Source organism: Cupressus sempervirens, chromosome 8 (genome assembly GCF_028749045.1).
Source record: "Cupressus sempervirens isolate cs-2001-9-10 chromosome 8, ASM2874904v1, whole genome shotgun sequence".
In the NCBI taxonomy this organism is placed as follows: domain Eukaryota; kingdom Viridiplantae; phylum Streptophyta; class Pinopsida; order Cupressales; family Cupressaceae; genus Cupressus; species Cupressus sempervirens.
This window is the reverse complement of record NC_143125.1, coordinates 226,063,012-226,090,479: the sequence shown is the minus strand read 5'-3', so window position 1 is coordinate 226,090,479 and position 27,468 is coordinate 226,063,012. Positions and strand designations below refer to the sequence as shown.

Below are 27,468 nucleotides of genomic sequence, written 5' to 3'. Positions count from 1 at the left end.
GAATGAAACTTGTAAAAACTAATAAAGTTCAACTACAGACTGCACAATAACCCCACCTTCCAGAATGCTGATAACAGTCAATAAAATGTCTGCAAACACAAAAGATATTGATGCCACTCGCATAAAGTATTGTTGCAACCTCCTCCAATGCAGATATAGCCTGAAAAATGATACAGGAGTATATAGATGTAATGTTCTCTACTCGATTTGATCAGATAATATGTACTCTGACTGGTGGGAATTTTGTCAAATAGTTGTCTTGCAAACAAAGAGCTTAAGCAAGGTCACTTTGGCCATACCACTGCAATATTCTCCTTAATACTTCATTACAGAAATGGATTCATTAACCAAACAGTTGATAGGCACCCGACTGTTGTAAGTTAAAGGCAATACGGTAGTACAGATTTAACTGATGTTTCACAAAATATAATGGCTGCTCAACAATGGGATTTCAGTTATTTCGAAACTCACTTTTACTGTTGCAGACAAGTACAATGATTGCAATACAAACAAGCTGAATGCTATATATATGCAAACAAGGGAACGACTACACATTAGGAGGTTGCAAATACATACATGTCTGCTGGTGGATGACGTGATTACATTCAGATTGATTTCTCACTGGAGACTGCCGATATTTGGAGAGGAGTTTGGTCTGGACGTTGCCGTGAGAGACCACTGCTATCCCTTTGAACTTTCCTACGCCACTGCCACTTCACATAAAACATTCCTGTTACTGTCTACTGCCCGTTACCTCTGCTCTGAGGGAGTTCCGTGCAGTGTATCTGTTATGGGACGTGGATATGATACCCACTGCTGCTCCCAATCTCCACGTCAATCCCTGCTGTGAATACTGCTTGGGGAAAACCGACTGTGATAGAATAACCCGTGAGAATGGAGAGCTAGGTTCACACCAAGTTTACCTTGTTTCATCTATGAACTGATCATTCTCTTGTCTACCAAAAGCTCACGTCTACTGCTGCTATGACCTGTACGTTACCATCACAGCTGCTCCCTTCAATAACCAATTTCCCTCTTCCTGCTTAGTTACTCCTGTCAGCCGACTGGATGGTTCCGGCGGTGTTTCTGTAGCCGACGAATTGACTGTCGTCGGTGTTTTGTATATTGTAGCCGACGGGTAAATAGTTTGTAGCGGATGTAATGTTGTGGCCGACGGACTCCTCCGAGAAGGTTCAGCGGATAGTATTTATATCCCGTCTAGGATCATTGTAAATCATGAATCATCTTCTACTATCATTCATCTTATGAAGCATAATGTAATGTCTGGCATATGCGAATATAATTCCTGCTATTCTGTTCCATTGTCTGTATGCATTGTTTTAATTTACCTGTATGGTAAACATTTGGCGCCATTGCCTTATGAATCTGGAAGGTGGGAGGAATGAAGATTAATGCCAAATCAGCTTAACAAGGATCGAAATAAGGTCAAGGGAAAAGATGGAACCCGTACTACGCAAGAGAATTTAATTCTGGCACAGCAAGCCGAACGCCGACGGAGATTTTAGAAGATTGCCAACGGAAACCGAAGTGTCGAAGAATTGTTGGAGGAGACTCGGCAGCGGGTGGAATTGGTGGAAGAAGCACGGGAGGAGTTCTTGAATTTGTGTTTGCCGAGGGAAGAAAATTCAGACGGAAGACAATCAACTCGCACGGCTCGCAGTGCCGAGGGAGCACGAGCATGGAGTGACCTCTTCGTCCAGGATAGACTTCCGCGGGAAACAACTTCAGAAGATCCTTCTTCTTCACCAAGGTTCGCAGCTGTCGACACCTCTGGTGTGGGAGTGCAGACCGCCGGTGTGGGACTTCAGACTACCGGTGTGGGAGTGCATACCGCCAGTGTGGGAGTGCAGACCTCCAGTGTTGGAGTGCAGACCTCCGATGTTGGAGTAAACAGCGCAAGACCCAGTAACGCCTCTCTACCAACTTCAGTTGTGATGGTGGGGCCCAAAGAAAAGCTGCCGAAATTTGAGGGCGATGGTACAGCCGACCCCATCCGACATTGTAAGACATGCGAGACGATCTAGCGGGCAAATGGAATCACAGATGCCAACGAATGAGTCAGGCAATTTTCGGCAACCCTATGGGGTGTGGCAATTGATTGGTTTTCGGATACGGATCCACAAAAGCTAAATAGCTGGGATAACATTAAAAAGGAGTTCGTGGCGGAATTTAAACTCTTGCGGGATGATAATGAAATCGTAGCAGAGATTTTCAATACCAAACAGGGGAAGCACGAAATTGTCTGCGTCTACGCTAGGAGATTAAAAGACTTGATAAACAAAATGGAAAGCAAGTCGGTGGATGGATTGCAAAAAAGATAGTTCATGGACGGCCTACGCTCGAAATTGCGGAGGAAAATGAAAATTGTGCCACCGTCGTCATATGTGGATGCGTATAACAGAGCACTGGACCTTGAAAGTGAGCAGAAGACAAAAAAGAAGAAAACTAGCTCCTCTGATTCTGATGACGACGAGCCTGCCAGAGATGATAGCAACGACGACAAAGGCAGCAGCAAGAAGGTTCGTGCCCTACAGAAGGATATGGTTCGCATGATGGAGTTTAAAAACATGCAAAAGGAGCCAAAAGGTAGTGAACTATGGTGCACGGAGTGTAAGACCGACGGTCATACTAAAGGATCGTGTCCAAAGAACCAATTTTGTAACATTTGTCAGATCATAGGCCATTCCACAAAAGAGTGCCCCTTTAACATGAAGACAAGAAGATCTCCGCAGGTGTTTCTTACACAGGAGGCTTCCCCGTCGGGCAATAGCGGAAATACAAATAGCGCAAGTGCCACATCCGGAGGATACAAGAATAATAGCAGAGGGCAAAAAAACAACAATAGAAATAATAACAATAATAATGGGAGCCGAAGTCGAACTCAGTATGATGCAAACGGACGACCGATTGTTCAATGCCAAGAATGTAATTTGTGGAGTCATTTTGCGTGGGATTGTACAGCGGCAAACACACCGAAATTATTATGTAGATGGTGCGGACCCGGCGATCACGAAGATTCCAAGTGTCCAAAGTCTGGAGTAAACTTGATCACTGTCGGCACAGATGTAGAGGAGGTTCTGGCAATTACACGGAGGCAAGCGGAGGAAAAAAGAAAATTGGGGGAAGCGCAAGCGGAAATTGCAAAGGCATCGTCGGCGGGGACATCTCAGTGAAGGACATCATCGACACCTTGGCAAGGAACTTCGCAGAACAAAACATTGTACGACAGATCTTACAAACGGAGATACCGGTCAAGATAAGTGACCTCCTTCTCACAATGCCCCAGTTACGAACGGCCATTCTGAATCATACACCATTTTCGAAAGCAACGGAGGACACAGGAAGGGACAATAGGGAAGTAACGACAACAGACCCAATGCTCCTGGCACTCACATCCAGACGACATCTGGCGGTCGTCGAGATGGGAATTTTGGAAAATGTTCTGATAGACACAATTGTCGATGGAGGGTCCGGCATGAATGTGTTGCCGAAGGATACTTGAAAGAAGTTGGGAAAGCCGACACTCTGGCCACCTACATTCCAGTTGCTGACGGCAGACCAGCATGGAATCAAATCATTGGGAATCTTGAAAGTGCAACTGGTAACCATTCCATTGAAAAGAAAAGGATATGATGCTATTCTAGGACGGGATTGGTTGGTGCAAGCAAAAGTAAAACATGATTGGAAACGAAATACCCTATCAATGGAGGGCGGAGGCAAAAGATTCACAATTGACATGCACACACAAATGGTCGGCGAGGAGGTAGCATCATCAGATTCAGAAAGTGACAACGAAAGTGATGATGAAGGAAAGAAGAGAATGGAACCAGACGAAGGAGGAGTATTGAGACTTGATGGAGGATCGAACGATGACGACTTGGACTCGGTGAATGGCCTTTACCATTGGCAAATAGAAGACTACGAACTCTTTCCGAGTTGTAATATGCTAAGGGTCGACGAAAGTGAGAAAAAGGAAAAAAATGAGTGTCCGCAAGAATACAGAGAAGCAGATGACGCAACGAAGGTTATGACTGAAGAAGGGAAGGACATACAACACAGACCTACAAAAAAGAAAGATCCCACCATTCGGTACACGGTGAACGGACCGCACAGGAGGAAAAGAATGCATCGCACCATAAAATTACTTGAAGGGTACCGACAGCAAGGAAATAAGCTAGATGCACGACGACCGTAGGCACAGTGGGCAACGGAGGTAACACAGAACAGACATAAGGCGTGGCATGACAAACTCAATAGGTTTCAGCCAGGGCAGTTGGTACTCAAGTATGATGGTCGAGATGAAATCAAACAGGAAAGGTTTAAGGCAAGATGGGTTGGACCGTATCAGACCTGGGAGGTCAGAAACAATCGGGTGATAAAATTGGAGACATTGGACGAGCAAGAGGTGCCTCCGGTAGTCAACGGATTTAAATTGCAAATATATGGTGCCAGGAAGACTCCGTCACAGAATGGCTAGCTGACTCCGTCATCGTTGCAGAATGGCGACGCCTGGAGGAAAAATTGAGGTGCTCTCTTTTTTTTTCTTTTTTTTTTTTTCTCACAAAAAAAAAATGAAAAAAAAAAAATTTGAAAAATTGAAGAAAGAAAGAAAGAAACCAAAATTTTAAAAAAAAAAAAAAGGAAGCAAACCGCGAGAGAGCCCGCGAGGAAGCTGAGTAGGCCGCTGGTGGGCATCTCTCCGCGGGAGAGTCCCACGAGCACATGTCCACGGGCCCACGGGCACTTCTTCGTAGGAGTTTGCCCTGCAGTCAACTACCTGCCACCTGTCTTGTTCGCAGAAGCAACCCGCGGGGTTGTTTTAAAACCACGAAATTCACAGTTTCTTTCAGCGCCACAGACCTTTGGTGTATTTCGATTTTCTTAGCCATCCATGATGAAATGGGCTCGGGGAAGGATCAACAACAGCAGGAGTTGCAAAAGTTCTTGGTAAGAATTCCTTCCCAAGAAGAGGTGCTGGAGAAATCCGACGTTCAAAATTCTTCCGTCCACCTATATACGTATAAGCAGCAAAAGCTCAGGATTTTGTGAGGAGTGGGAAAAATATGGCATGTTTAGTTTGGGCGCTTTTGAGTTTAACGGCAGCACAGTAAAATTGCAGGAGCCAAGATGGAATCTGTCTAGGGAAGGAGAAGAATTTCTGTGGGCAGAGGGATTTGTGGTGGATTGTAGAGGAGCAGGAAAGAGGAAGCAATATAAAAAAAAAAAATTTAAAAAAAAAAAAAAAAAAAATGACGACAGATTCAAGTTGTTCAGAATGAGTAGCAGATGATGCTGCAGGGAAGGGGAAGCATCAGTGGTTGCTAGAAAGTGTAGAATCGGCAAAAAATGACAGAAATAGTGTGTTAGGGCCCCCTGGACCCCCAGTCGTGGCGGATATTAGTCGTGGGAGTCTAACCAATTGAGAAGAGTTGAAGTTGCTACAGGCATGGATTGTCTGTGTACCAGAGGCACTAGGAGTAGGTGTTGGCCAGGAGGCTGTCTTGGTGGATGCATAGAGAGCTCGGGAGGAGCTAATCACCCAGTTGGAGGCAGTGCAGCAACACTTGGCTCAGGGTACCGAGGAATTGAAAACAGAGAAAGCAGCACAGGTGGCTATCAAGGTCAGCTTCATTAAGGAGGCAATGTTGTGTTAGCAGAGGCTACAGGCACAGGATGAATGTGGAAGTGATGTGACAAAAGCGGATTTCTCTTGTTGTAGTCACTTTGTTAATATATTTTGTTTGTTAATTTGTTTCAGATATTTTGTCGTCAGGAGACGACTTTTCTTTTTGGGGGGATGGTGTTAGCCGACTGGATGGTTTCGGCGGTGTTGCTGTAGCCGACGAATTGACTGTCATCGATGTTTTGTATATTGTAGCCGACGAGTAAATAGTTTGTAGCGGATGTAATGTTGTGGCCGACGAACTCCTCCGAGAAGGTTCAGCGGATAGTATTTATATCCCGTCTGGGATCATTGTAAATCATGAATCATCTTCTACTATCATTCATCTTATGAAGCATAATGTAATGTCTGGCATATGCGAATATAATTTTGCTATTCCGTTCCATTGTCTGTATGCATTGTTTTAATTTACCTGTACGGTAAACAACTCCAATCTTTACTTCGAATGCAAAATGTAGCTATCCGAAGAGTTGATCCAAAATGAAGTGTGAGTCACTAGGTTTGCATCCAATCTCATTCTTTTCTCAAGGGGTTTCGTCCTCAAGGAAAAGCCAAGTTACAATAAAACAACATTGTTGGAATTTTAAATAACATAATATCTCATGATACAATCCCAATGCGATTGCCTTCTTTTATAACCTTGAAGTGAGGGAAGATGCGAACAACTTAGCAATGTGGGACTAAAGACTATTTCGTCTTTTAGTCACGTAAGTCCTTTTGTCATAAAGTGACTTTAAATAATAAAGAACTTTATAAATCAATTTAATAAGACAATGTGACTTTAACCTTAGAATCTCCCACTTAAAATCTCCTCTACTGAAACCTAAACTCCTCTGACTAGCCGGTATCCTAAAACAAATGTCATTAGGCTACCCGGATGGAAAGATAGACCAACTAGGCACCATTAAAGCTAGTGCGGAGAAGGGGACATTAATTTCCTCCCTTCCTGGGATTGCTTGCCCTCAAGCAATCTCAATGCCAGATGCTCTAGGATTGACTCGCTTTCCCAAGTGGCATCCTCATATGGAAAATCCTTCCAGCGAATTCGATATTCCTTGATGGACCTGTTATGCAGCTTCCTTTCTCTATTCTCTATCACCTCTGCTGGAACTAATACAAGTTTCCCTTCCTCATCGAGTGGTGGCAATCCAATGGAGGGTGCTACATGCTGACCAATCGCCTTCTTGAGACATGAAAAGTGGAACACGTTATGAAATCTGCTGTCACCAAGTAAATCTAGCTCATAGGCGACCTCATCAGCCCTCCTACTAATGCAATAGGGACCAAAAAATCTGGGATGAAGCTTTTGAGACCCACTCTTCTTCAAGGAACTCTACCTGTATGGTTGGAGACGAAAATAAACCATGTCACCCAACTCAAAACACCGCTTAGTCTGTCGGCGACCAACGTGCATCTTATGCTGATTCTGGGTCTGTAGAATGTTCTCCCGAAGTGATTTGAGGATGTCCTGTTGATCCTATAAGCAATCCCCAACTAGTGGTGCCCTGTTGTCTTGCAAAGTCAAATCTACAAACGATAGAGGTTCGTTACCATAGAGAGCTTGAAATGGGGTCATTTGGATTTACATGTGGTAAGAGGAGTTGTAGCAATACTCCCCTAGGTATAACCACTTAACCCAAGCCCTTTGATGCCCTGCTACATAGCTTTGGAGATAACCCTCCACCCATTTGTTTACTATCTCAGTCTGCCCATACGTCTGGGGTGGTAACTCGTGCTGGGTGTCAACTTCATACCAGCCAATTTGAATAGTTCCTGCCAAAAAGTGCTAAGGAACTTGCTATCCCTATCGCTCACAATAGTGCGAGGAAGACCATGTAAACGAAAAATATCCCAAAAGAATAGCTCAACTACCTAAGAGGTTGATTAATCTGTTGATATGGCAAAGAAGTGAGCAAATTTCGTCAATCTATCCACCACCACAAAAATAGAATCCCTACCTTGCACCCTAGGCAACCCTGTAATAAAATCCATGGAAATACTCTCCCATTTTTGTGCCAGAATGGGGAGAGGTTGTAATATCCCAGTTGGAAACTCATGCTCTGACTTGTTCTGCTAACAAGTCAAGCACTCTCTAATATGCTGGAGGAAATCGTCCTTGACGCCCTTCTATGAAAATCTTTCCCTGACCTGTTTATAGGTTTTGAAGAACCCTAGGTGTCTTGTTCATGGCGCATCATGTAGAGTTTCCATAATCTTACCCTTGAGTTTAGATCCTGGTACGAGGTAAATCCTATCCTTACAGAAAAACACATCATCTATTACCTTGTACCTATTGTCCTGAATCTGTCCGTCCATAATCTGACATGCTTAGTATTTTTAGAATACTCAACCAGCAACTGAGACTTCCAATCTGTTGATATCTCAGAAATAGTATAACATTCCACTACTAAAGGTCTCCTAGAAAGTGCATCAACAACTACATCGTCCTTACCTTTGACATATTCAATGTCAAAATCATAGGCCTGAATCTTGCTGACCCACTTTTGTTGTCTTTCATTAAGCTCCTTCTGTTCTAAGAAGTAGCGCAGACTATTGCGATCCGTCCTAACTGTGAATTTGCCACCCACCAAGTACTATCCAAACTTGGCTAACCCATGCATAATGGCCTACATTTCCTTATCATAAGTGGAATACAGTCTCTCGCTATCCTTGAGCTTCCTGCTTTCATAAGTAATGGGATGCCTATCCTACATGAGAACTGTGGCAATACCGCTCCCTGAAGCATCACACTCAAGAACAAGCGATCAAGAGAAATCGGGCAGTGCCAAGACTAGGCATGTGCTCTTCACCAGATTGAACCTATTAAAGGTCTCCTCTACCTCCACTGTCTATCTAAATGCCCCTTTCCGTGTGAGATCAGTGAGGGGAGTTGCTATCTGTAAGAAACCTCTAGCAAACCTCCTGTAGTTAGAGAAAAGACCCATGAATCCCCTAAGATCCGATACGTTCCTTGGTGGTGGCCAATCTAGGATTGCCTGGATCTTTTCCTGATGTACCTTCACCTTATCTACACCAATCACATGACCAAGGTAAAGAATCTCGGTCAATCCAAACTCACACTTTGACTCTTATGAAAACAATGAGTGCTCCTCTATGATACTGAGTACCTCATCTAGGTGTTGTAAGTGCTCGTCCCACATTCTGCTCAAAATCAAGATATCATCAAAAAATACTAGTACGCTCTTCCACAACTGCTTTCTAAAGATATGGTTCATACATGACTAAAATGTAGCTAGCGCATTAGTGAGTCCAAATGGCATAACCAAGAACTCATAGTGTCCATAGTAACATCGGAAGGCTGTCTTATGCACATCCTCCTCGCGAACCCATATCTAATGGTATCCCAATCTGAGGTCAATCTTCGAGAAGTAAACTGCCCCATGTAACTCATCCAGTAACTCATCAATGTGAGGGATTGGGTACATGTTCTTGATGGTCCTCTTGTTGAGAGCACGGTAATCGATACACATGCGAAGAGTGCCATCCTTCTTCTTCACCAATACAACTGAAGAAGCGAAGGGATTGGAGCTAGGTCTGATGTGTCCCATGTCTACGAGTTCCTTAATTGTCTTTTCTATCTCCTCCTTATAGTGCCTAGTATGACGATAAGGTGTCGTGGTGACGAGTTTCGCGCCCTCCTCTAACTCAATGATATGCTCAAACCCTCTATCTAGGGGAATGCCCAGAGGTATGACCTCAAAAACTCTCTCGAGCTGAATGTCAACATGAATCTGTTGTCCTGAGTCTAAGGTAGCCTTGGAAGAAATAAAATAATAGGCTGCCCACTTCATGTCATCATGTCTCATAATTGCCTCCATCATGTGGGCTGAAATCAATCTGGGTTCACCCTCTGGCATAGCCTTAGGGATTACCTGTCTGCCATCCTATAAGAATTCCAGTTGCATCTTATCATGATCAATTGTGTACCTACCAATAGTCTGCAATCACTATCTACCCAACATGGCATCTAACCATCCAAATCGACCACACAAAAATCTGCCTCAAGAAGGTAATCATCAAAATGAATCAAAAGTCCTGACACCCTTCCTACGCATCTCAATCTCTTTCCTCCTGCCACTCTAACCTCAAACTCTAGTATGTCATCAATCTATAACTTCCTCTTAGTAACCCAGTGTGAGCTTATGAAGTTATGCGATGCACCTATATCTAAGAGACATATAATACGTTGTCCTCTAACAATTCCCTTCAAACGAAAAGGATAAATGTGGGATCGCTGGAAAGTGATGCTATGATAGGAGGTTATCCCTGAGTGCATTCCTTCTTTCTCCCTCTAGGTGGTTGCTCCTCATTTTCTTCTTCATCGCTGCCCTCCTGATGCTCATCCTCCTCCTCTAAAAGCACCTCAACATAATGTATCCTGCCTTTGCCAAGGCATCTATGATCCGGTGTTCATGGCTCTCTACAAGTGAAGCATAGCTTCTTCCTACTAAGTCCACTTCATGTCTTAGAGTCCATCTTGGGAGGTGTAACCTTACGTTGGTTCTTGTTCTTTTGGAATTAGGTGGACCCCTTATACGTTTTCTTAGGAGGCTGTAATATCGAAGAGGGTGACTAGATCGTGAGTGACCTTAATAGCATCATCCAGAGTGTTTGGTTTAACTTAACCAAACCTCTATATCTATCTTGTAAACCCTCGGTGAACAGCATTACCTTACACCGTTCTGACATATCTGGAACCATCACCAAGATCTGCTGAAACTCGTCAATGAAATCATCCAGAGATCCACCCTGTTGTAATTGTGCCAAATCCCTATAATAGACCTCTATATCCTTCCTGTCAAAGCGAGTACTCAACTTAGAGCTGAAAGTCTCATAAGACATAATGAGACAATGATCCTGGGTGACCAACCCATGATGCCACCAATCAAATGTCGCTCCCTCTAAATGCCTCGTAGGAATCTGATGACTTCTGTCTCTGTCATGGGTTTAAGTGTTAGGTAAGTGTCTAGCTTGTGAATCCAAGCTCTTGCGGATGTCTTACTACCACATGTAAGAAGAGATAGTTTGTTCATAGCATGCTTCAAGTCCATGTTCGGTGCTCTAGGTCTCATCTCCTGTTGTTGTCTTTTTGTCTCCCTTTATTTATTTAAGTATTGAATAAAGGACATATTTTGTTTAATTGGGTCAGGGAACAAATCCCATTCATCGTACATTGGCATAACATTTTTTCCTCAGCATTAAAGACCTGTCAGTGTTTCGTGTGGGGGCCCTAACAACTCAAGGTGATCCTGCCACACTACCACCTCCACTATGATGGCTCGAGGCTCTCCTGTTAACCAGAGCTAATTGTTGCAAAGTACCTACAAGCTGTTGAAGCGCATTAGCAATGTTGTTTTGTCCATCTCAAATGGCCCGCAATGTTTCCCTTGCTTCTCGATCCGGTTCAGTTTCATTATGAGCCATTTGAATGATGTTTGCCTATTCTGCCTATTCAACCTGTTTAGCCTATTCAACCTGCTCACCTATTTCAAAAGTCAACTCCCCATCCACTGAATAACTATCCTCTATGTTGATCTGTTCTAAAGATCCTACCTATTCAGGTTGGAGGTGACTAAATTTATAAAGTTTCTTCCTCATATCTGGTTGTCATTTTTCCTATTTATTCCCGCCTATTATGTAATAAATTTCCCTACAAGATGGCAAGACTTATGGCTCTGATCCCATTGTAATGTTCCCTAATCAATTTGATTAGATAATATGTACTCTAACTGATGGGAATTTTGTCAAATAGTTGTCTTACAAACAAAGAGCTTAAACAAGGTCACTTTGGTCATACCACTGCAATATTCTCCTTAATACTTCATTATAGAAATGGATTCATTAACCAAACATTTTAACAAACAGTTGATAGGCACCCGACTGTTGTAAGTTAAAGGCAATACTGTAGTACAGATTTAGCAGATGTTTCACAAAATATAATGGCTGCTCAACAATGGGATTTTAATTATTCTGAAACTCACTTTTACTGTTGCATACAAGTACAACGATTGCAATACAAACAAGCTGAATGTTATACATATGCAAACAAGGGAACAACTACACATTAGGAGGTCGCAAATACATACATGTCTATTAGTGGATGACATGATTACATCCAAACTGATTTCTCATTGGAGACTGTCGACAGTTGGAGAGAAGTTTGGTATGGATGTTGTCGTGAGAGACCACTACTATCGCTTTGAACTTTCCTACAACCACCACTAATTCACATAAAATGTTTCTATTGCTCTCTATTGTCCATTACCTCTGCTCTGAGGGAGTTGTGTTGTGTATCTGTTATGGGACGTGGATATGATATCCACTGTTGCTCCCAATCTCCACGTCAATCCTTATTGTGAATGATGCTAGGGGAAAACCGACTGTGATAGAATAACCTGTGAAAATGGAGAGCTAGGTTCACGCCAAGTTTACCTTGTTTCATCTATGAACTTGTTGTCCTGCATTTTGTCACCACAAGATGTTGGTAACAGCACAAAACTTTTCCAAGCTAGATTCGCATTTCTCTAAGCTTGACTTTGATATTTAATTGTTTAATGTGAATCGATTGATCCATTTCAATTCAAATATCAAATTGTTTTACTGAAGGCCTTCATCAAGTCTTTTCCGTTTTGCTTTTCGTCGAGCCTTTGCTTGATTTTTTAAGCCTTCACAGTTCATTCTTTGCTTTTGAGTTTGCGTTTGCTTTTTTTTAGTTCTTTGGTTTTGCTCATGTCATGCCGTTTGCTTTTTCCTTTGATTCGGTCCAACCTAAACATCAATCAGAGTTGTCAATCAAGAGTTATGCTCATTTTAGTGTCTCAAAAATGGACATTTAAGGTGCAACAGCACGAATTAAAAATATGATGTTATATTTTCAATTTGACATTCACTTTTTGAAAAATATAACAGTATACTCACTTTTTGTTATGTTCTAAGTTACTTTTACTTTAATTTTATAACTTAAAGCAAAGTAACAAGAATCGGAATCGGATCGGAATCGGCAAGGCCGAATCAAATCGTGAATCGGCAATGAATCGGCAATGAATCGGCAAATTTGAAAAAACCCTTTAAATTTAAAGATTTTAACAATTTAAAACTTATTTCATGCACCCTTTATTGAATATAACTTAAACACACTATAACATCATCAAATAGAAGTTAAAACTTAACATACATAAACATGGAATATAAAATCCATCACATATGTAACTATGTTATCTAAAATGTAAATTGTAGGCTAGCTGAAGTAAATAGAAATCAAATGATCACAATGATTTAAATCATAGAATGTATGTAAGATGATCCATAAGACATCAAATCATAAATGTATGTAAGAATCTAAGATGAAGATCCATGAAAGTTTGAAACATATGTCTATCAATGATTCAGTATCAATATCTGTAAACAAAATATAAAAACAAGGCTCCAGCTCAAGCCTCAGACTCATAGTCATCATCATCATCCTCAACATCATCCTAAAGCTCGGCTGCAGCCTTAGCCTCAGCCTCTGAGTATCCAGTCTGCCTAGTAGCAAGGCGTCTAATGTAGGTCCTAGACGACTGCCGAGCCATATCTCTCGCATGTAAGATGGGCTCATGAACGTCGCTAGGGCCTGTGCCTGTGCGTGCACGTGTGCGTCTACCAATGCCTGAAGAACGTGCTCTAGCTGCCTCAGCCTTTATATCCACCTGGTCAACCCACACACGGTCTTCCTCAGTGAAGACTGGATCCACAACCTCTGTGAGCCACTCTGATTCTAGATCAATCTCCTCTAGAATGATCGGAGAGGAGTCAGTGCCCAAAATCTGTCTGATCCTAAGACGGAGGTTGTAATGAACAAAGACAATATCATTCAACTTCTACACTGTCAACCTGTTTCTCCTCTTCGAATGGATGTGCTCGAACATGGACCAACTGCGCTCACATCCAGAAGCGCTGCTTGGCTGACTCAGAATACGAATGGCAATTTTTTGAAGTTTTGGGGTTGTGGCCCCAAACATTTGCCACCATCTATCTGCAATAAGGGAAAAATTGAAAATAGAAACAATTAGTCTCATTTACAAATTACAAGTTAACTCTAAAATTACATAATCAACTTTAAGATTAGAATCTAGATTCATGAACATTGAATATATTATTTAATTTTTACCTGGCTGTAGTGTTGTCTGAGCATTTATGGCCATCCTGCTAGAGAAAAGTGGCCCCTCTTTATTGTTGAACTGGTCTAGCTCAACAATCGCAGCAGCGCTATCTTCATCGCTACTCAACCTCTGAATCACTGTGTATAAGCCAGTGAGAACCTCCGCATCCGCCTTGAACTCAGGACGGAAACGATATGCCGGATTCAGAAAGTAAGCTGCTGCATGGATGGGTCGATGGAGCTGATTCTGCCATCTCCTATCGATGATGTCCCAAATAGGGCCATACCTCTCCTGCACTCCTGCATATTGGGCTCTGATGGCCTCCTTGGCCCTATCCATGCCCTCATAAATGTAGCCCATAGAGGGCTTCTCCCCATCAGCAGTTCGTAGCAAAGCTACAAGGGGCTCAGTGACCTACATATAAAGTAAAACAAAAAACTTGAGTCAAAACTTAAATATAAAATAATATAACTTAAAGTAAAAGTAAAATACTAAATGTTAAATTGCAATAAATTTACCTGCAGGATTTCTCTAGCGGGTTTCCAAAAACCATCCTCATCAAATATGCAATCCGCCACATCTATCCCTACAGTGGTCGTAGCATAGGAAGAGGAAATCCACTCCCGCCCAACAAACATGCTCCTCAATTCATCCCTTGATGTCAACAAGGACTGCAAGGTGATGAAATTCGAGGCAAACCTCGTGATACCTGGGCGAGCTAACTCTTTTCCTTCTGTGTACTTTCTCATTGTGCTAAGGACAAATGAATGATTATAAATGAATTTGCATATGTTTTTTGCCCTTTCCACACATGACTTGACAAACTCAAGTTTGCCAATTTCCTCCAACATGAGGTCAATGCAATGTGCCGCACAAGGGGACCAAAATATGGTGGGGTGCCTCTCCATCAAAAGTTTACCTACAACAATTTTAAGTCAATTAGAAATTCAAATTTCAAAATTCAAATAAATTTATTTTCAAAACTTGAAAAGTTAAAATATTACCTGCAGCAACATAACTTGCTGCATTATCCGTCACCACCTGGATCACATTTTGTTCTCCCACCTCTGCTATGACTTCCTCAATAGCCTCACATAAGTATGTGGCATTTTTTACATGTGCGGAAGCATCAATGGATTTGATGAACATGGTATATCCTACAAGTAACAAAACAACGAATTAGAATATTAAAATTAAATGGATCATCAACAAATTAGCATTCAACAAATCAAAATTTACAATTATGTATGTAGGAAAGTAGAATGATCAATTACCTCCACAGGATACAAGAAAATTGAGGAGTGTTCTATTCCTCCTATCTGTCCAACCATCAGTCATGATGGTGCAACCCTTTGCAATCCACTCCTTTCGGTTCTCCTCGAGCTCAGCCCTCATGTCCTCTACCATCTCATCCAAGAGGTATCCGCTCAACTCAGCCTCAGTTGGGGCTTTAAACCCCGAACCACAAATAGCAACCGCGTCTATCATGTTCTGCCAATAAGGAGCCCTGTCACAAATAAAAATTTAGATGTCAAAGACTCAAATTATAAAACAAGTAAATATAATTAAAGTTTTACTTTTACTTTTAATTTTAACTTTAAAGAAAACAACGAAAAAAGAATCAATTACCTGGCTGCAATAAATGGAATGTTGCAAAAGTACCAAAATTTGCATATCTCCTTTCTGGCAGCATCATGAATTTCCTTGTTCAAACCCATGCCCTCAAGCGTGGGTTGGGAACCAGGAGTAGTGCGGGGCACAAAGTAACTATCCATTCTGTTTTTCAGCACTCTAGGCTGCAATAGGTTGGTGTGGGACTCTGTCTCAGTATGTGACCGACTAGCACCAGCACGAGCAGAAGAACTAGGATAAAAAGGAGGCCTAGAAGAACCCTCTCCAACACAACCTACAGATGCAGAAGCTGATGCAGATGCAGATGTGGATGCGGCTGCAGATGCGGATGCGGGAACATGGGAGCCAATACCCCTTAACCCTTCAAGTTGCATTTTCCTATTGGCTTTGTCTTTTTCAATTTTTTCTAATGCCATTAAGCAAGTGCGTTTTGCCTCAGGAGTTTGGTGAGTGCAAATTGTAACATCATGTCCAGGTATAGCAGCAATGTGGTATTTCAATCTATAAATACCCCCAGAAGTTATTTTTTCTTTACAAAAAATACATTTTGTTTGATATTTGGTTCTTCCAGGAAACTCTTCGTTATATTTCCAACATTCATCTTTTCTACCCATTGCGAATTTGCAAAAAATGAAAGCAAAGGCTGCTGCAATAAAAATTTATATGTAAAATATCAAAGTTTGAAGCTAATAAAAGCTACAAAACAACAAACCCTAGTTTGCAACTTAGTAAAAATAAAGAACATTCAAGATCTAAACTAAAAATCTTGAAAACTATAAAAATTTAACAAAAAATGCATAATACACTAACATGCAAAAAAAAAAAGAGCACTTACCTCTTGCAAATGAGTTGAGGAGTGTTGAGATTGGCTCCCTAATGCTCCCAATGCAATTGATGGCCTCCCCAAATGGATTGCTGATCTCTTTTGTGCTCTTTCTTCTTGCCGGTTAGAAACCTATGGCTTTTCTTTTCTCTTCTTCTCTCTCACTTTTCCTCTCTTCTACTCATGTTAAATAAATAGAAGGCCCTTTAGGGTTATAACAAAGAGAAATGGTCAAAAACAAAGTAAAAAAACCAAGCAATTTTTTAAAATTTTACAACTCTATACTTTATTGGCCGCGGGCGATTCCTGCCGAGTTTTCCAGGCGATTCATGCGATTTTTTGCCTGAATCGGCGATTCAGGCGATTCACTTGAAGAAATCGGCAATGGCGATTTCCGACTCCAAAAAAATCGCCATTGCTGAATCTAATCGCCGAATCGCCGATTCAAGCGATTTTATGGCGATTCTCGTTACTCTGACTTAAAGTGACTATAGTGCACTTTATGTTATAATTTTAAGTTGAGTTACTTTTTAATTTTTCACTTAAAGTAACTATATAACTATATAGTTTCATTTAAATTCTTGGTTTTAAAAATCAAATACTTATTTAAATGTTACTTTAAAATGATGTTTATGTATTATATTTCATAATATGATCAATAAGTATTGATTTTGACCCATTTTGTAACATTTTTATAATTTTAAGTGAATTAAATGACTTGAAGGCTTCATAAGAGGACATTTTATATGCAATTACATGTAAAATCCATCAAAAGTGGACTTTTTACATGCCATTGCATATAAAGTTTACTTTGGTGGACATTTTTGATGTCATTACATCAAAAGTTCACCATAAGTGGACCTTTTTGATGCCATGACATGAAAAGTGGAGTTTTTATGCTTATGCATCTAAAAAGTGAGATGCATTTTAAAATATGTATTTCCCTCCAAAAGGTCTGATTTTCACTTGAAAGCACATTTTAAAATATGCATTGCACCCAAAATGGCCCTTTTTTCACTTGATGCATATTTTAAAACATGCATTGCACCTAAAAAGGTCCGATTTGGAAGGAAAGCATGTTTTAAAATATGCTATGCATCCCAAGAAGTCCGATTTTGAGAGGAAAGCATGCATTTGGCCTCCAAGAACCCGATTTTGCCCATAACTTGAGATTTTCTTGGTGGAATTACATGATATCTTCTCCATTCAAGACGTTTTTCCTTGGCAATGATTTTCTTTGCATCAAAAATGGATTTAGCATGCTGAAATTTGTATTTGGAGATCAATCCTAGGGCACGTCTTTCAAGAAAAACTCCAAATTCCTTCATTTTTGCTCATAACTTAAGTTTTACTCAATGGGATTGGCATGGGATTTGTTCCATTTGAAACGTTTTTGCATGGCAATGAGTTTCCTTGCTTCTAAAATGGATTCATTTGCCTCAAAAACATTTTTGAAACTTTCATGATAGATCACGTTTTTGGAGAAATATGCAAAAAAATCTATTTTTAGTGCATGTTTTTCCTTCCAACAAAATCGTTTTGACATCTTTTGGGAATTGCATTGCATTGGAGTTCACATTTTGAAGTTTAATGATCAAAATGTTTTGATCTTGCAACATGAAGAAAAACGTTTTTTTACCAAAAACGTGTTGCAAGCATAAATCTTCAAAAACGTTGGAATATGGCAAGTTTTTAGGCAACATTTTGGCATCTTCCAACAATTTCTCCTTGTTTGCTGCCCTCTCCCATTCGAATTTGCAAATTTGGAAAAGGTCTCACCATTTTTGAAGAATTTTTCAAACATTGGAGCATCTTTTTCCTTCATATTGGGCACTTAATCTTCATGTAAATAGACTTCTTCCTCCTTGCAATTTAATTCATGCTTATCTTGTTGATTCTATGCATGAAATTACTAGATGGTTGCCATTTGTGAAAATCTTTTCCATGGAAAGTGCATTTTTCCTTTAAATATAAAGTTTTCATTCATTTTCATGTTTTTGGTTCTTTTCCAAGTCTCAATTTCGAATTTGAGCTTTGAAGTGCATTGCATCTTGGCATGTTTTGAGTTATTTTCGAAGGTATGTTGTTTCTTTTGTGTTTTGTGTTTTGTGATTGCTTGCCGGTTTTCTCCACTTGGAGAAATTACCAGTTTTTTCCCAAATACTTGTTTTTGCTTCATTACATGTGAAAGCATCGTCATCTTTCACATTCCATTTCCATGTTACAACACTTCATCTCTCACTCAAACGAAATTCGATTACATGTTTTTCATCTCATTCGCCATCCACATATGCATGTAATCCCATTTTTCGCTTCCATTTTCACCCATCTCACTTTTCACTTCCATTCGCACGACACGATTACACGAAATGTCTTATATGTAATTGCATCCAAAAGGTTCAATTTTGTTTAAAAGTCACATTTTGAAAAGTCAAAAGGATGTTATTTTCCATAAAAGTGATTATAAAACTCATTATCTCACCTCCATTTTCCATTTCCATCTCTTCATATGCATTTGCGCTTACATGAGTAAATACATGTTTTTGCATCTTTCAATGCTTTCCATTTCATCCTTCATTCGCACATTTATGTGAATTGTATTCTTCACTCGTGTTTGCATCTCATTTCACCCTTCACCTCCCATTACATGTTGCCTTTACATGTATTCATTTTTCATGCACTAATGCCTTGAAAACGGTAAGTCACTTTTGAAATCAGCAATTTTCATTTGCACACATTCCCATGCATCAAGCACTTTATTTCAAAAGAAAAAAAAAAAAAGTTAAAGGTATTGATGGAAAGTTGTTCCAAGTTTACATTCAGACATCATCAAGAAGGTTTTCAAAGTGTCAGAGAATCCAGAATGTGCCAATCTACAAAGGAGAATTCACAACAACTTGAGCGAGAAAAGCGGGATCACATCAAGTTTTCAAAGGACAATAGACAATTCGTCAATGAGAGTTGGAGGTTATCAAAAGACATAACACCATGGTTATCAAGGTGAATGCAGTAGTATAAAGTATAGGAACTCCCAATCCTGTTATCATCCGAGATAGCATAGCCACGTACAAGGCCTTTTCGGGACAATCTCTAGGATTGTTTCCTTCTCTTCCGTCTCCTTTCTTCTTCATTCATGTTTGTAGTTAGAGAGGAAGTATTACATGAAGATGTGTAATTACATGTAATGCAAGTTGCATGTACTTGAAAAGATGTAATGCAAGTTGCACGTGTAGTTGCATGTAACCCTATATTTTCTCTTCTAGTTAGACTAGGTCAAAGTTGGTTGAGTTGCTCCCATTTTTTCCTCCACCTTTTTCTCAACTCCTGTGCCTATATAAAGGAGTACCCCCTCATTGTAAAAATATCTTTTGTTGTATGCAAGAAAGCCCTTCCACATTTGTGCAAGCATAACTTTGATTGTGCAATACGAATTTGGGAGAAAAGTGAATAAAAGAAGCAATTGGTTTCGAAGCTTTGACTGGAAGCAATTGTGATAGAGCAAATTAGAAGCTTTGACTGTAATTTGTGCCTATTGTCTTGATTCATGTTATTATTGTGTGTTCAATAAAAGAGCATAGTGATTTAAGAAGCAATCGAAGCCGAAGCTTTGACGAGGAGCGGTTGTGGAAATATATAGCTAGAAGCTTTGTTTGTAGCTTATACTTCTTTCTTAATTCGCAAAATAGTTAATTTATTCTTACTTTTAGGAGTCTTTGTGCCCTAATTGTAAAGCTTTTCCATATAGAAGTACAACCGGACTTAGAGCCAAATCGGTACATTTTTAGCTAGCCTTTGAGTTAGTGAAAGTTTATTGGTATCACTATTTCCAACTCTTGATAGAAGTGTAGTTAGAGATTCACCCTACCCATTGCTCGCTCCACGAGTAAGTGGATTCTTTCTTGAAAGTTAAGAAGAAAGAATATTGGTAACACCCATTTTATAAAATCTCTCGACTTCTTGCTTACCTTGAGTTGATCCAAGGAACGGTGAGAAAGGGGAGCCTTCCTTTTAAGGTAGGAGAGACTTTGTCTCACACACTATGGCTGGTCATCCTATTTTGCAACTGATTTTTTACCCAAAACTATCGGTTGCAAAATATCCACCTAACAGCACTGATCATTCTCTTGTCTGCAAAAAGCTCACGTCTACTGCTACTATGACCTGTACGTTACCATTATAGCTGCTCTCTTTGATAGCCAATTTCCTTCTTCCTACTTGGTAACTCCAATCTTTACTTCGAATGCAAAATGTAGCTATCCGAACACTTACTCTAGAATGAAGTGTGAATCACTAGGTTTGCGTCCAGTCTCACTCTTTTCTCAAGGGGTTTCGTCCTCAAGGAAAAGTCAAGTCACAATAACATAATATCTCATGATACAATCCCAATGCAATTGCCTTCTTTTATAACCTTGAAGTGAGGGGAGATGTGAACAACTTAGCAATGTGGGACTAAAGCCTATTTCGTCTTTTAGTCACTTAAGGCCTTTTATCATAAAGTGACTTTAAATAATAAAGAACTTTATAAATCAATTTAATAAAACAATGTGTCTTTAACCTTAGAATCTCCCACTTAAAATCTCCTCTACCAAACCCTAAACTCCCATGATTGGTTGGCATCCTAAAACAAATGTCGTTATCCTATCCGGATGGAAAGATAGACCAACTAGGCGCCATTAAAGCTACCATGGAGAAGGGGACATTACAATAGAGTTCACCTTTGCAAATTAGATACTTGCAAATTATTTAGCAAAGCCAATGCAAAATTGAGAACTTTCAAGTTTTAATTAATTTATTAAGGTAAAAGCTAAAAAGTTCACAATAATGAAAGATGTGCCGATAAATAAGCTTACATAGCCAAAGGGTAATGTATGTGGATCCTTAGCCACAAAGATCGCACTGCATATAAGTGCGCTTAAAATTCTAATGAAAAGAGTTACAATTGTAAACTAACAAAGCTAAGAAAAATCTAGACTCCCTCATAATTGTGTTAATTCATGAGAATTGTCTTATATCCATCACTAACTTTGGCAATCCTATATGACTAGCACTCTATTGGGGAAAACATTGTCTTGGTGGTGTTGTATTTTGGAGTCGAAGAAAAGGCAAGGAGATGCAATATAGTGCTCATTTTGCTTAATTGCTATTTATGAGTTCCCTCCATCTAGTTGAAAAATACTATTACAAGTTCTTGCTTTTTTGCTGCTTAAAATTACTTAAATTAAAAATAACTTTTAGAATATATATTGAAATTCTTGAAATCTACACCTTATAACAATATCTACTTCTTGTATTTTCAAAATTATTTTTTAATGTATAAAATGTAAACATTTAATTAAGTATTTATAAAATTTAAAACATAAGTAAGCTATTGAGAAATAAAGATTACAGGAATTTCTTTTCACCACCCTTGATGGCTTGTGATATGCAACAATTTGATACAAACATTTGGATCCCAAATGGCCTCTCTATAAACATATTTAATCCACTCAATTTGTCTACCAGAATTTTTCATCAAAAACTTGAGAAAATGAACAATATAGGGTGTCCAGAATATATGCATGTATCTCGCCTTAATCAATATCCCTATGATTACAAATTTTAACATTGTTCATTATGGCTTTGGCAACAATTTGGAGCCCCACTGATTCAATGCATTCCATTAGAATACCAATTATTAGGTGTGCATTCTTTCTTTCACCTTCACAATTGATTTCACTCAGAAACATCAAGCCTTTAGGAAACTACAATCACATTATTTTATTGTCTATTTTTTTGGAAATGTTTTCATCCTTCATAAACAATTGATATGCTGATTTCAAATCAAGAACCCTTTGAGAATGCAATGAATCATTCACATATCTTTTCTCCTTTCTATAAGTGGTGCATTCCTTCTTATAAATGTGAATGGTGTACCCTCCAAAAGCTTCTTTAATGACTTCACTGCTATTCACAAATATGGGGAGCTGAAAAGCTTAAATAGAAATCAGTAGCTATAAATCCTTTACCCACATAGCTGATTGGTGATATGCCTCAACTCATTTTTTAAGGGGTCCTTATCTTTTATGGCTATTACCTTCTTTTGAAAATGGTGTCGCCAAAAAGGGACATTGAGTGAACATGATTGGTCTAAAAGTTACCATTGTAGACGGACTGTTAGATTGAGATCTGTTCTATTACAAAAGATGAGGCTTTAATCAAGTTTTTTCAACCACATTTCTTTCCCCTTTTACATAACCATTGATCTATGCTCTTAGAAACCCTTGTTTGGCTGGCTAGGAACTGCACAAAAATTGGCTCACCTAATTATACGAGTTATTGTTTTCAAAATAGAAAAACATTCCCCATTCCACCCAATTATTGCTCTATCATTCACACGTCTCCAAACCAATGAAAAAGGGCCAGTTTTCAAGGAGTATGTTGACCCTTGGCCTACAAAACTAGGCTTATTACCATTGTATCCAATACCTGCAACTACAAGTTTTATAACTAACGTGACACTAGAAAATAAAAAACACTAGGCTACCATTGTTTTCTTAAAACAATAAAGAGAACACGAAATAAAAAAATAAAAGAAATTTGTGGACACTAAGAAGAAAAGTTTAAATACTAAAAATGACAAAAGCTTGCCTTAGATGAGAAAAATGCTTTTTGTAACCTTTAATTAGATTCATTTATGTGCAAATTAGCCCATATTATACCATTTGCCCTGTACCATAATGATCACATCGGTGCCCCTATTTCATATCTTATTTCCATTGTATGTGATTAAATCAAAACAAGTGATATCTAATTTAGATTTAAGGTAAAATACAAAAAACTATTAGATTGTATTTACTAATAAAATGTTGTCATTTTTAGCTTCAAATGTAGATCTTGCAGCACATCAAAGAAGGTGGAGACCAAATAGATCTTGTAACCATAGATGCAATGTCAATGTCCTTGTCAACAGATTTACTTTTGGCTAATTATTAGTTTTTCAGTAATTATTTACTTAGGTTATACTTTAGCTCTTTTGTTACAACCAATGGTTTCTCAATTTTGTACTTTTGGTGTGGAGAGGCCATGGACCAAAAAAATATTCCATCAGTGTTCCACAAGGATACACCCACCCACCAAAAGATCTGTGTCCCTTATAGGAGGAAATGTACGAAACTTTGGGGCAGTGACCCCCTATAGCAACACCACTCCCACCACCTCTGCCAGGGACACCATTGGGTTGCTTGTTATATGGCACATGCCATTACATATTGATTGTCAACTCTAACTTATGAAAACTAGTTGACCTTTCATGGGGCACTCAGAAGGATGTTATATTCCAGATTTTGCCTTGAAGGTTTCATTCCACCTCTGTTTGTATATCAGCACCAGCCCCCACCACCACTCCACCATTGTTCCACCACCAAGGAACTTTGTGGAACTATGTTTTTCATATTATTTTCTTGTAACCAAACTGATATACTGTTTATTTTATTTTGCCAAAATGCAAACAAACTCATTTACATCATGGCAATTGTTTATAGGCTGTAGACCAGTATTCCTCTATAGGCAACAATCGAAAAGAGGGTTGGAAATGAAACAATGCAATAGCTTTTTTAAGACAATATAGTAAAATTATTTGTGTTTTGAAGGAATTTATATAGCAGGTCAGTCACCATGTGGTTTGAGAGGAAGGGCCCCCTGTTAGGAGAACATTGGTAACATATAATTAAATTAGTCATGTATGATTGTGTTTCAGAGACAATAAAGATTTATAATTTACAATTTAATTCTAGTATAAATAGAATACTTTGCATAAAATTGTTTCTGTCAAGTGATCTACAGCACATTTATATAATTCAAACTATTTAAGAATTATAGCGAATCTTTGTTTCTATTAGTTACAATGCTGGTCATCTATGCATTGTTATTTACCCATTTGCAATATTTTGATTCATTTACTGCTCCTCTAGTAACCTGAAGCAATTTCAGTAACAACTTTCAGTTAGTGTTTATAATTCCTGTAAGGGTTCTTTAAAGAATGATTTTACTTTCAATTTTCGAGTATCTGCATTTCATACACACTACACACCAACCTCACTATCTACAGCCCTTGTGCATATAGCCACTATGCCTTTCATAAGTTTACACCCTGGATTGTCACAAGAATCAAACTGGAATTTATTTCTTGAATATTGAAAATATCCATAATCTATCACTGTTTCAACCAATCAAGCTCTCCAATCTCCTTAGCAGAGAAAGAGCACGCATACTGGCATAGGAATAGAAAAACAATCAATTTCAGATTCTAGATCTCTGTCCTCAGCATCAACGAAAGGTGGGTATAGAACAAGAAGTTAGTATCTTTGTTTGGTTTTGATTCTCTCGTGTCATTTTACAGTTTACAGTAGTTACTTTTGGTTTTAGTTTTGTTCAAAACTGTTTTTTTTTAAATCTGGTTTTGAACCTGGGTAAATATTGATTCCGGACAGGACACAACCCAAATTTGAGCAGTGTCTGTAGAAAAGGGTGGACCTGACATCTCAAAACACAAACTGCCCTGGCATAGAGGTCCAATTCAAACTGGGACTAAGTTTGGGGACAGAAGCCTGCTACATGGCTTCAGGACATGACATGCTATCCAACACAATTCTCATGTGCATTCTTCCAACCACCGTGGTTGTTGCTAAATGAAGCAAAACCCACTTGATGGCATATAAAAACAGAACTAAATGACTATAAAAAGGAATATAAAAATAATTGCAATCATGGGTTTCCCTACTAATAAAACAGCAGGTTGCTTGGCCAGAAACAAAAATAGATTTTGCGTGAGTTTTCTAAGTGAATTTCCAAGCTGTTATGCCTGCCGTCAATGCCATTCTTCCCAAGATATATTTTGCATGAGAATTATTCATAAAAATATTTTAGGTATGTCCTCTTCATGACATTTTAATAAGAAATCAGCTGCAATTGTTTCATAGTATTTCCAATAGATGTTTAGAAGAATTAATACAATTATCATAAGTATGGGAAAATTAGCATCAGAGAGATGAGAAACCAATTAGCGATTGAAAGTTAGAACAAAAATGAGGAAATAACACAAATTATAGAACAATCCCCTCACCAATTGTGATGTCCAAGACTCTAAATATGAATCTATCAGGAATCCCACCCTATGGAAGAGAGGGATTTCAGAACAGATGACTTATGTAAAGGCTGGGGATAGGAATGGAAGACTTCTATGTTCGGCCAAAGTTTTCATTTCCTGATTCACATAGGAGTGGCATGCATCTTGAAGTCATAACTTTTTTTTTTAAATTACGAAGTAGTAAGGAATTGATGGACCGAGAAAAAAATAACATTATCAAACTTTAATTCTCAAACTCTAATAATCACTTAACTAATACAACAAAACATTTTACCAGAGTCTCCTAATGATGATCTAACGAAACAACAATTGATAATACCAAAACTTCAGAGGATACGGATGCCCAAGAACAACTTCAGGAGACCTGTAGAAGCGACTCTGCAGTAACAATCCCACTAAGCATATTACTAAATACTACATGAATTAGGGATTCACATTTAATATAACAAGTTTATCTTGGTCAAGTACATGCTGAAAAACTTGCAAACTTATTCTGTAAATTATACAAATGTGAATAGCATATACCTGAATGTAAGAATAAACTGTTTGGTTCTCCATGCATGCAGAACCAAAATCAATAAGCTTGATTTCTGCTGACTGTATTCTGCATATTTTCAGAGGAGCTAAGTCAGTAGTCTGATAAAGAAAAGAAACAGAAAAAGTGATAAAGCAATAACAATCCTAAAAATTTCAATTACCTTGTTGTCAAAAGAATATTTTCTGGCTTCAAATCACAATGTATCACACTTGCATCTCGCAAAACAAGTAAAGAATCTAATATCTAGAACATAAACGGAAAACAGTAAATACTAGTGGCAATAATACAGGGGACTATTATGATCATGGGTAGCAATATATTAATTTCGTCAAAAGTACAACCAACAAATACAATTCTAGTCAACTGCATTTGGTAGAAGCTAAGACACCAATCCAGAATACCTGTTTTGCAAAGAGCTTCAACAAAGTCAGTGAGATTCCCTTGAATTGATTCGCTTTAATCAATTCATACCTGTACAAATTCATAGATTTTAAATTGCAGGGACCAAAGGAAAATCCTCAACACAAAGAGTAAAGCATACTCATGTATTGAAAGCAACCTGAAATTCAAAGTTCAACATAAACTAAAATACATTTGCTTGAACTCCAAATTGGAAGTATATGATCACTATAAAATGACACAGTGCATTAATTAATAAGGCAAAGACCAAAAATCACCCTCCTGGACAAGCTAAAACAACTCAAAATTTTGAGGTAAGGTATTAAGCCAGAGAATCAATGCTTGTAAAAAAGAAATATGTGAGGTTTACAAAAATGTGAAATGTATTCAAGCCACGAAAAGAACAAGAATGAGAAGAAAACAACATATAAAGTTATTTTAAACAGATATGGCAAAGCATATAGAACTTTCCTTTAAATCAATATTTTGATCTAGACTCAGTTTAGAGAGAGCGGGGATTGATGTTCATCCAAAGAAGAGAGGAAACTATTAGAATGGCCAAAAAAATGACATATTGAAAGCCTCCTGGATCAACCTTCATAGAACATTTAGCTTCAACGATACACTCTCAACAGAAATGTGATTTTTTCCAATTTTTGTGGGTATTAGATACACTATAAACTCACAAATTAGCTCCAAGCATTTCGAACACTATGCACAAGTGCCCATGAAATACAAAATGATCACGCATACGAACAATGTGGTGTTTATTTTCCATGTCAAACTTCTTATTCAACTGCAAGAAGACAAAACAGATTATAACAACGATTTTTAAATTACAAGAACATGCACACAATTGTTACTTTCACATGAAAATTGCTCAAACCCAACCAAATGCCTACATATACTTACTGTATTCAAAATGGAGACCTCAACCACTGCCTGATGGTAGTAAGCAGGCTGATTTTTTATTACTTTGACTGCAACAAGGTTGTTTGTTTCAGTAGACAAACATTTGACAACTTGACCAAATGTCCCTTGGCCAAGCAGATCTTTAACAAAATACCTGAAATTGCTTTAGAATTA

The 27,468-nt window shown here is 38.8% G+C and overlaps 2 protein-coding genes across 6 annotated transcripts in view; both read right to left on the bottom strand.

The window, feature by feature from the left end:
• LOC149542315 (dual specificity protein kinase YAK1 homolog) overlaps positions 1-27,468 on the bottom strand; it is a 120,188-nt gene that overhangs the window by 23,069 nt on the left and 69,651 nt on the right. For all 4 annotated transcript variants that reach the window (XR_016355452.1, XR_016355451.1, XM_089797292.1 and 1 more), the window contains exons 3-8: positions 27,295-27,448; positions 27,069-27,178; positions 26,385-26,454; positions 26,144-26,226; positions 25,971-26,049; positions 25,783-25,823 (exon numbers count right to left, since the gene is read on the bottom strand). Coding sequence is in view for 2 of the 4 variants with exons in the window: in XM_089797292.1 (XP_089653418.1) it covers positions 25,783-25,823; positions 25,971-26,049; positions 26,144-26,226; positions 26,385-26,454; positions 27,069-27,178; positions 27,295-27,448 (537 nt within the window). In the remaining 2 variants the exon portion in view is untranslated. The remainder of the gene's footprint in view (positions 1-25,782; positions 25,824-25,970; positions 26,050-26,143; positions 26,227-26,384; positions 26,455-27,068; positions 27,179-27,294; positions 27,449-27,468) is intronic.
• LOC149542317 (uncharacterized) lies at positions 12,979-16,473 on the bottom strand. 2 transcript variants are annotated; one of them, XM_089797294.1, is made up of 7 exons: positions 16,334-16,473; positions 15,496-16,144; positions 15,141-15,373; positions 14,871-15,023; positions 14,385-14,785; positions 13,875-14,280; positions 12,979-13,739 (listed from the first exon to the last, which is right to left on the bottom strand). In XM_089797294.1, exons 2-7 carry the CDS (start codon positions 16,110-16,112, stop codon positions 13,585-13,587), a joined length of 1,965 nt encoding a protein of 654 aa, XP_089653420.1. In that variant the 5' UTR covers positions 16,113-16,144; positions 16,334-16,473; the 3' UTR covers positions 12,979-13,584. The 2 variants fall into 2 exon arrangements, with proteins under 2 accessions (XP_089653420.1, XP_089653421.1); XM_089797295.1 differs by having other exon boundaries at positions 15,496-16,141; positions 16,334-16,472.

Coding starts and splice junctions, on each gene's coding strand:
- LOC149542317 (XM_089797294.1), bottom strand. CDS start 16,112: ATGGGTAGAAAAGATGAATGTTGGAAATATAACGAAGAGTTTCCTGGA. Junction 15,374..15,495: donor ATTCCATTTATTGCAGCCAG/GTAATTGATTCT, acceptor TATTTGTGACAG/GGCTCCTTATTGGCAGAACA. Junction 14,786..14,870: donor AGCAAGTTATGTTGCTGCAG/GTAATATTTTAA, acceptor AAATTGTTGTAG/GTAAACTTTTGATGGAGAGG.